The 10,212-nt window shown below is 41.9% G+C and overlaps 1 protein-coding gene across 1 annotated transcript; it reads right to left on the bottom strand.

The window, feature by feature from the left end:
• Positions 1–58: 58 nt before the first annotated feature.
• LOC129819566 (histone H2A) lies at positions 59–977 on the bottom strand. The gene has a single exon (XM_055875922.1). It carries the CDS (start codon positions 866–868, stop codon positions 482–484), a length of 387 nt encoding a protein of 128 aa, XP_055731897.1. The 5' UTR covers positions 869–977; the 3' UTR covers positions 59–481.
• Between the last annotated feature and the right edge of the window lie 9,235 nt (positions 978–10,212).

Consider the following 10,212-nt stretch of genomic DNA (forward strand, 5'->3'; position numbering starts at 1 on the left):
TTTGTTCATGAGCTCCCTGATGGAAAGTTCCCGGATTGTGAAAACAACAGACTGGTGATGACGTTTGTGCGCGTTCCCTGTATCAGTACAGAACATTTATTGAAATAAACAATTTCACTCAAGTAGACATGACTGACCTCATGACATCACTTTGTTTAACACAGTGTTGATACAGCACTAATAAATATAAACACAATAATCTCTGTGTTATTCACCCCACCCGCAAATGAACCACCATTTATAGCTCATATCCAGGAGACCGTGTCAAATTTGGTATATGTTATACGAAAATGTCCATACATTTATATGAATAGTCCAATGACTGTCTGCGCATCGTGGAAACCAATAACATGAAGCATTGTCCGTCTGCAAGCATCCAGTATCGGGTTGCGCTGGCATTAATTTGAAAAGGAGGCTCTTTATACAGAAGTGGGTGGCTCTTAACGGAGCTCAGGTTTTTGTTTTATCTGTAGCTAGCTGGTTACTTGCTCTTTGCTGGTTTTTCAGTCTTCTTGGGTAGGAGGACCGCCTGAATGTTAGGCAATACTCCTCCTTGCGCAATGGTGACACCACCTAAAAGCTTGTTGAGTTCCTCGTCGTTGCGGACAGCCAGCTGAAGGTGGCGAGGGATGATCCTGGTCTTCTTATTATCCCTTGCAGCGTTGCCAGCCAACTCGAGGATCTCAGCCGTTAGGTATTCCAGCACAGCAGCCAAATAGACAGGAGCTCCGGCACCGACACGTTCCGCATAGTTGCCTTTGCGCAGTAACCTGTGGACACGTCCTACGGGGAACTGAAGGCCGGCGCGGGATGAACGGGACTTTGCCTTCGCTCTGGCCTTTCCTCCAGTTTTGCCTCTACCAGACATGTTAATTATTATATTGTCACTTATCAATCCAAATACCAACAGTGCTATACAGCGACTTTTCTGTCCGCCTTTACGTAATGCAGTCGAGGATTATTGTACTAATATACCTCGAGTGTCCCTATGATTGGACAGATAGAACGGAAACGCTTTAACCAATGGTGATGAACTTCACCATTTAAGTGTCCAATAGCAAGAGCGCCGCTCTCCACATGGCTCTACATTGCGATATTATATATAGAAGACAGACGTAAACTGTGTCGTGTTCTATTCACAGTAAGTGAGCGGAGCGAGGAGCAGAGCGTGCCCAATCGGACTGGAGCTTGCAGTGAGCAACATTCCCAAAGGCTGGAGCAGTGACGGTTCTAGCTTGTATGGCTCCCTGGGCGAACCCCCCTTTTCAGCCACGCCAACTAAACAAAAAAGTACCGTTCTGCACTAACACATTTTTATTCAGACATTTGGAACAACACAAATAATCATAACATTTAAAACTATATAAATATATAAAGTCGTGGCCAAAGGAATGACAAATATTAATTTTCACAAAGTCTGCTGAAGTTGATGCACAGAGTCAATATTTGCAGTGTTGACCCTTCTTTTCCAAGACCTCTGCAATCCGCCCTGGCATGCTGTCAATTAACTTCTGGGCCACATCCTGACTGATGGCAGCCCATTGTTGCATAACCAATGCTTGGAGTTTGTCAGAATTTGTGGGGTTTTGTTTGTCCACCCGCCTCTTAAGGATTGACCACAAGTTCTCAATGGGATTAAGGTCTGGGGAGTTTCCTGGCCATGGACCCAAAATATTGATGTTTTTTCCCCCGAGCCACTTCGTTTTTTAAATGTATCTGTGACCAAGATAGCGCCGACAGAGATGGTCGCCTTGCTTCAGGTCCTTGGAAACTATGCAGTAATTAGTTTTTTTATGCATTATTTCTTGCATTGTTAGCCCTTAACATCTCAAGTGTTATTACAAACAGCTGGGAAGAACTACTGGATATAAAAGCGACATCATCTAGCCCGGCTTTTCCACCATAATTTGCAAATAAATTTATAAAAAATCCTACAATGTGATTTTCTGGAATTTCTTTTCTCATTTTGTCTGTCATAGTTGAAGTGTACCTATGATGAAAATTACAGGCCTCTCTCATCTTTTTAATTGGGAGAACTTGCACAATTGGTGGCTGACTAAATACTTTTTTGCCCCACTGTATATATGGCTACTTTACGGGATACTCTATGAGCCCAGCTCATTGGCTATCTAGCTGGCTTTGTTTGACCCCAATTTGTGCTTATTTGACAAAGATACAGTTGCTCAAGTGATGGCCGACCGCGTCATTGGCGTGCCATGAATGCGTTGCTCTCTGACCAAATATGGTGTACTATAGGATATACTACACCCTAATGAAATAGTGAAGTAATAGTCTTGTTACCTTCTAGGATCTCTGAGGAATAGATATGAACGTGATTTGACTCGTTCAAACAACGTTTAGGGTGAGATTTTCACAGATTCCGTTCTTTGCAAATTGAATGAGTGGAAATACAAAATCGATCGTGCATGCTATATGGACCTTTTTAGGATATGAAAAATGATTTTATCTAACAAAACGACACTTCATGTTATCTCTGGGACCCTTTAGATGATAAATCAAAGCAATATTTCAGAATGTAAGTACACATTTCACCTTCAAAGGTGAATTTATCAAACCTATCGAGTTGAAAAAAAAGTGTTTTGTTGTAAGGAGCTCTCCCCAAACAATAGCATGGCTTTTTTTTGTTGCAGTAATAGCTACTATAAATTGGACAGTGCAGTTATATTAACAATAATTTAAGCTTTCAGCCAATATAAGACACTTCTATGTACCGACATTTGTTGTTACTCTAAAATCTGCGATCTTGATATAATGCCCTGGATGATTTACAACTGTCCCGTTGACGGAACGCCGATCCTTAACCTCCTTAGGAATCCCTTACGGCTAGAATCCCGTTACCGGGATCGATTTGACAACATCCGGGTAAATTGCAGAGCGCGAAATTCAAAAATACTAAATTCGTCATATTAAGCATTCATGAAGATACAAGTGTCTTACATCATTTAAAAGCTTAACTTCTTGTTAACTTCTCTAGGGTAGGGGGCAGCATTCGGAATTTTGGATGAAAAGCATGCCCAAATTAAACTGCCTGCTTCTCGGGCCCAGAAGATATGATATGCATATAACTGGTAGATTTGGATAGAAAACACTCTAACGTTTCCAAAACTGTTAACATAGTGAGTATAACAGAACTGATTTGGCAGGCAAAAACCTGAGAAAAATCCATTCGGGAAGTAGTTTTGTTTTTGTTTTTTGTCATTTTTTATTCAATGCCATTACAGTATCCATTGACTTAGGACTCAAATTGCAGTTCCTATGCCTTCCACTGGATGTCAACAGTCTTTAGATATTGTTTCAGGCTTGTATTCTGAAAAATGAAGAAGTAAGAGCAGTCTGAATGAGTGGACCCTAAAGTGTCACAGAGGTTTTTCAAGCGCGAGACCGAGAGAGTGCCTTACTTGTTTACATTTTATATTGATGACGTTATTGTCCGGTTCAAATATTATAGATTATTTAGGCTAAAAACAACCTGACGATTGAATATAAACATCGTTTGACATGTTTCTATGAACTTTACGGATACAATTTAGATTTTTTGTCTGCTTGTTTTGACTGCGTTTGAGCCTGTGTATTACTGAAGAAAACGCGCAAACAAAATGGAGGTTTTTGGATATAAAGAGACTTTATCGAACAAAAGGAACATTTATTGAGTCAATTAATGTCTGTTGAGTGCAACCATATGAAGATCATCAAAGGTAAGGGATTAATTTTATCTCTATTTCTGACTTGTGTAACTCTTCTACTTGGCTGGTTACTGTTTGTAATGATTTGACTGCTGGGCTATGTTCTCAAATAATCGTAAGGTATGCTTTCGCCATAAGGCATGTTTTAAATCTGACACAGTGGTTGGATTCACAAGAAGTTTATCTTTAAACCCATGTAAAATATGTTTGGTTTTCTGAATTTTTATAATGAGTATTTCTGTATTTGAATTTGGCGCCCAGCAGTTTCATTGGCTGTTGAAGAGGTGGGACGCTAACGTCTCACGTACCCAAGAGAGGTTAATCCAGCCACTTTGTCAAATTTCAAAAAGGCGTTACGGCGAAAGCATACCAAGTGATTATCTGACAGCGCCCCGCATACAAAGCATGAAAAACATTTTCCAACCAAGCAGATGCATCACGAAAGTCAGAAATAGCGATAAAATAAATTGCTTACCTTTGAAGATCTTCATCTTTTTGCAATCCCAAAGGTCCCAGTTACACAATGAATGTTCGTTTCAAAAATGTCAGTTTATCTGGCGCGTTTGATTCAGAAATACACCTGTTCCAACTTGCCCAACATGCCTACAAAGGATCTAATAAGTTACCTGTAAACTTGAAACATTTCAAACAACGTTTCTAATCCAACCTCAGGTACCCTAATATGTAAATAATCGATAAAATTTAAGACGGAATAAACTGTTTTCAATACCGGAGAAAAACAATGAGGAGCGTGCACTCATTCACGTGCACCAAAACACTAGAGTCCACCTGAGTGACACTTAGAAAGAATACGAATACTTCTTCATAAAAATAAAAAACATAGAACAATTTCTAAAGACTGTTGACATCTAGTGGAAGCCATAGGAACTGCAATCTGGGTACTAATAATTAGGCTTAACAACAAAACATTTCCTGGATGGATTGTCCTTGGGGTTTCGCCTGCCAAATCAGTTCTGTTATGCTCACAGACATTATTTTAACAGTTTTAGAAACTTTAGAGTGTTTTCTATCCAATACTATGCATATGCACATCCTAGCTTCTGGGCCTGAGTAACAGGCAGTTTAATTTGGGCACCTCAGTCATCCAAACTTCCGAATACTGCCCCCTAGCCTTAAGAACCATTGTGTAATCATAACAACTTACAGAAACTCAAGTCCATTTGTTCATCTGACCTAGAATTCCTTACAATCAAATGCCGACCGCATTATCTACCAAGAGAATTCTGTTCAATTATAGTCACAGCTGTGTATATCACCCCAAGCAGATACCTCGACGGCCCTGAAAGAATTTCACTGGTCTATATGTAAACTGGAAATCATATACCCTGAGGCTGCAGTTCTTACGTTAACAAAGCTAATCTGAGAACAAGGCTTGCTAAATTCTATCAGCATATCGAATGCGCGACATGAGCTGGTAGCATTCTGGACCATTGCTACTCTAACTTACGCGATGCATACAAAGCCCCCCCTCCCTTCGGTAAATCTGACCATGACTCCATTTTGTTGCTCCCATTCTATAGACAGAAACTAAAACAGGAAACGTCTGTGCTAGCCAACGCTGGTTTGACCAATCGGATTCCACACTTCAAGATTGCTTCGATCACCTGGACTGGGATATGTTCCGGGTAGCCTCAGACAACAACATTGACCTATATGCTGACTCGGTGAGCGAGTTAATTAGCAAGTGCATGCATCAGTGATGTTGTACCCACTGTGACTATTAAAACCTTCCCTAACCAGAAACTGTGGATTGATGGCAGCATACGCGCAAAAGCCCAGTCTGCTGTGCCCACATGCTTCAAGATGGTTCCTGTTCCCAAGAAAGCTAAGTTAACTGAACTAAATGACTATCGCCCTGTAGCACTCACTTCTGTCATCATGAAGTGCTTTGAGAGACCAGTCAAGGATCATATCATCCCCCACCCTACCTGTTACCCTAGACCCACTCTAATTTGCTTACCGCCTCAAAAGGTCCACAGACGACGGAATCGCCATCACACTGCACTATCCCATCTGGATAAGAGGAATACCTATGTAAGAATGCTGTTCATTGACTACAGCTCAGCATTTAACACCATAGTACCCTCCAAATTCATCATTAAGCTCGAGACCCTGGGTCCTGGACTTTCTAACGGGCCGCCCCCAGGTGGTGAGGGTAGGAAACAACATCTCCACCCCGCTGATCCTCAACACTGGGGCCCCATAAAGGTGTGTTCTCAGCCCTCTCCTGTACTCCCTGTTCACCAATGGCTGCGTGGCCATGCACGCCTCCAACTCAATCATCAAGTTTGCAGACAACACTACATTGGTAGGCTTGATTACCAACAACGACGAGACAGCCTACAGGTAGGAGGTGAGTGCCCTCGGAGTGTGGTGTCAGGAAAATGACCTCAACATCAACAAAACAAAGGAGATGATCGTGGACTTCAGGAAACAGCAGAGAGAGCATCCCCCATCCACATCGACGGGACAGTAGTGGAGAAGGTGGAAAGTTTTAAGTTCCTCTGCGTACACATCACGGACAAACTGAAATGGTCCACCCACACAGACAGTGTGGTGAAGAAGGCGCAACAGAAATGTGGCCTGTCACCTAAAACACTCACAAACTTTTACAGATGCACAATCGAGAGCATCCAATCTGCGAGAGGACTGTCTGCACCTCCCTGCTCCAGGTCAGTTGCTGCTTCCTTGACCTTTTCCACAGCCTTATTTTGGAATGGATAAAAAAAAAAAAAAATCTCCTCATCTATCTACCCACAATACGTCATAATGACAAAGCAAAACGTTTTTTTTTATTTTGCATATATATTTTTTTAACTGAAAGATTTACATAAGTATTCAGACCCTTTACTCAGTACTTTGTTACAGCACCTTTGGCAGCGATTACAGCCTAGAGTCTTCTTGAGTATGATGCTACAAGCTTGGCACACCTGTATTTGGGGAGTTTCTCCCATTCTTCTCTGCAGATCCTCTCAAGGTCTGTCAGGTTCGATGGGGATTATTGCTGCACAGCTATTTTCAAGTCTCTCCAGAGATGTTCGATCGGGTTCAAGTCCGGGCTCTGGCTGGTTCCACTCAAGGACATTCAGAGACTTGTCCGGAAGCCACTCCTGTATTGTCTTGGCTGTGTGCTTAGGGTCGTCTTGTTGGAAGGTGAACCTTCCCAGTCTGAGGTCCTGAGTGTTCTGGAGCAGGTTTTCATAAAGGAACTCTCAGTACTTTGCTCCGTTCATCTTTCCCTCGATCCTGATTAGTCTCCCAGTCCCTGCCGCTGAAAAACATTCCCACAGTATGATGCTGCCACCACCATGCTTCACCGTAGGGATGGTACAAGGTTTCCTCTAGACGTGACGCTTGACATTCAGGCCAAAGTTCAATCTTGGTTTCATCAGATGAAACCAACCAGACCATTGTTTCTCATGGTCTGAGAGTATTTAGGTGCCTTTTGGCAAACTCCAAGTGGGCTGTCATGTGCTTTTTACTGAGGAGTGGCTTCCGTCTGGCCACTCTCCATAAAGGCCTGATTGGTGGAGTGCTGCAGATATGGTTGTCCTTCTGGAAGGTTCTCCCATCTCCACAGAGGAACTCTGGAGCTCTGTCAGAGTGACCATTGGGTTCTTGGTCACCTCTCTGACCAAGCCCCTTCCCCCCGATAGCTCAGTTTGGCCGGGCGGCCAGCTCTAGGAAGAGTCTTGGTGGTTCCAAAGTTCTTCCATTTAAGAATGATGGAGGCCACTATGTTCTTGTGGACCTTCAATTTTGCAGAAATGTTTTGGTACCCTTCCCCAGATCTGTTCCTCGACAAATTCCTGTCTTGGAGCTCTATGGACAATTCCTTCGACCTCATGGCTTGGTTTTTGCTCTGACATCAACTGTGGGACCTTATATAGACAGGTGTCTGCCTTTCCAAATCATGTTCAATCAATTTAATTTACCACAGGTGGATACCAAGTTGAAGAAGCATCTCAAGGATGATCAATGCACCTGAGCTCAATTTCAAGTCTTATAGCAAAGGGTCTGAATAGTTATGTAAATGTAAATTTTTAAAATAAATTTCCAAACATTTCTAAAAACCTTTTTTTGCTTTGTCATTATCGGGTATTGTGTGTAGATTGATGAGGAACATTTAAAAAAAAATACATTTTGGAAAGGGCTGTAACTTGTGGAAAAGGTCAAAGGGTCCGAATACTTTCCAAAGGCACTGTAGATGATGCTAGTTATAGCCAATGACCTTGTGTAAGGAAGCTGTTCCAACCACCCCTATTCTTCCCAGAACTGCACGGACAACATCATCTGCTCAAGAAGGAGGCGGGAGGTCCAGTACACGTCTTTGACCAACACAGCCACAGTCAGCTCCGGACCCATCCGCACCCAAGTGGACAATGGTGAGCAAAAACCACTGATCATTCATGATCATCATTCGCGTCAGCATTCAATGGCCCATCAGCAAAATATTGACGACACAGTAACAATTTATGGATCACTTTTACTTACTGCACGTTCATATACCAGTAATGCCTTTTTGGTTAAGGGGGTTTTGATGTTATGAACGCAGAATTTCCTTATTTTTTTACGCAGGTGATCCTGTCAGAATCGTATATGAAGGTATGCATCTTTTTTTAAATCATAATCATTGATATGATATCTACATGAAATGCACATACATTATTATACATTAAATTGAGTGCCTTCAGAAAGTTTTCACACTCCTTGACACTCCTCTACATTTTGTTGTGTTACAGCCAGAATTCAAAATTAATTAAATAGATCTTTCCATCCTCACCCATCTACACACAATACCTCATAATGACAAAGTGAAAACATGTTTGAAAGCTTTTTCAAATGTATTGAAAGTTAAATACAGACATTTCTCATTTATACGTATTTACACACTAGTCAATACTTTGTATTACCACCTTTGGTGGCGATTACAGCTTTGAGTCATCTTGGTTATGTCTGTATCAGCTTTGCACATCTGGATTTGGGGATTTTCTCCCATTCTTCCTTGCAGATTTTCTCAAGCTGTTATTTTTGATAGGGAGCGGTGGTGGACAGCAATCTTCAACTCTTTCCACAGATTTTCGATGGGATTCAAGTCAAGGACTTTCATATTCTTGTTCTGAAGCCGTTCCAGCGTTGCTTTGGCTGTATGCTTAGGGTCATTGTCCGGTTGGAACGCAAACCTTTGCCCCAGTCTAAGGTCGCTTGCACTCTGAATCAGGTTCTCATCAAGGATCTGCTTGTGTTTGCATCCATTCATTGTTCCCTCTAACCTTACCAGTCTCGCAGTCCCTTCTGCTGAAAAGCATCCCCAAAGCATGATGCTGCCACAACCATGCTTCATGGTAGGGATGGTGTTAGACAGGTGATGAGCTGTGCCTGTTTTTTTCCCAGACATAGCACTTTGCATTCTGGCCAAGGAGTTAAATTTGTCTAATCAGACAACAGAATCTTATGCCTTATGCTCAGTCTTTCACCTGCTGTCATGTGCCATTTTCTCAGGAGTAGCTTCCGTCTGGCCACTCTCCCATAAAGCCTAGATTGGTGAAGTGCTATAGAGACTGTTGTCCTTCTGACTGGTTCTCCCATCTCAGCCAAGGAACTCTTTAGTTCTGTCAGAGTGGTCATTTGGTTCTTGGTCACCTCCCTGACCAAGGTCCTTCTTGCATGGTTGCTCAGTTTGTCAGACGGCCAGGTGGACTCCAATCAAGTTGTGATAAATGAAGGATGATCAAAGGAATTGGATGCACCTGAGCACAATTTGCAGTGTCATAGCAAACGGGTGTGAATATTTATGTAAATGAGAGTTCCGCATTTCATTTTCAAAAATGTTTTCACTTTGTCGTTATGGGGTAGAGTCTAGATGGTTGAGAAAAGTTAAGAAAAGTTTTTAATTCAGGCTGTAACACAAAATGTGGATTAAGTCAAGGGGTATGAATACTCTCTGAAGGCAATGTATGCTGTATATAGACACTGCAACCTTTTCCCAATATTGAGTACTTCATATTTTAATTTCAACGGATTTATTACTTAAGCTGTGTCGAAAAACAAATCTTAGAAGTCTTTTCTCTGAACCTGCCGTCGCGGAAAACATGAATCTGTGCAGGGGTTTGCCATAGCAATATCTAGTATAATGCACTCTCTGTATCTCTATGGTAGCCTTTGTCATACTGGATCGTTGAGCGAAGGACCATGTCGAAGACAACACTCTACACAAGTGACAGTTGGAGGATACTATTAAGGTGGGTTCCTTACCTAAGTCCTAGTTTTTATGCTCACTGACCTAAAGGATTAGGTGGGTCAGTACAATCTGGCAATATATTAGCATACCAGTTGACTATATTGCTTTCATCCACACAGCTTATTCAAGGAAATAGCACTTTCAGTTTTGGGACATGGTTGGCTGGTCTAAACGAATCTAGGCTACTAGCCATTGAGGTAGGAAGGTTAAGTCCAAAAGATGACTGGCAAATTTCAGGCTGAAATA

The sequence above is a fragment of the Salvelinus fontinalis genome, chromosome 2, assembly GCF_029448725.1.
Source record: "Salvelinus fontinalis isolate EN_2023a chromosome 2, ASM2944872v1, whole genome shotgun sequence".
Taxonomy (NCBI): Eukaryota; Metazoa; Chordata; class Actinopteri; order Salmoniformes; family Salmonidae; genus Salvelinus; species Salvelinus fontinalis.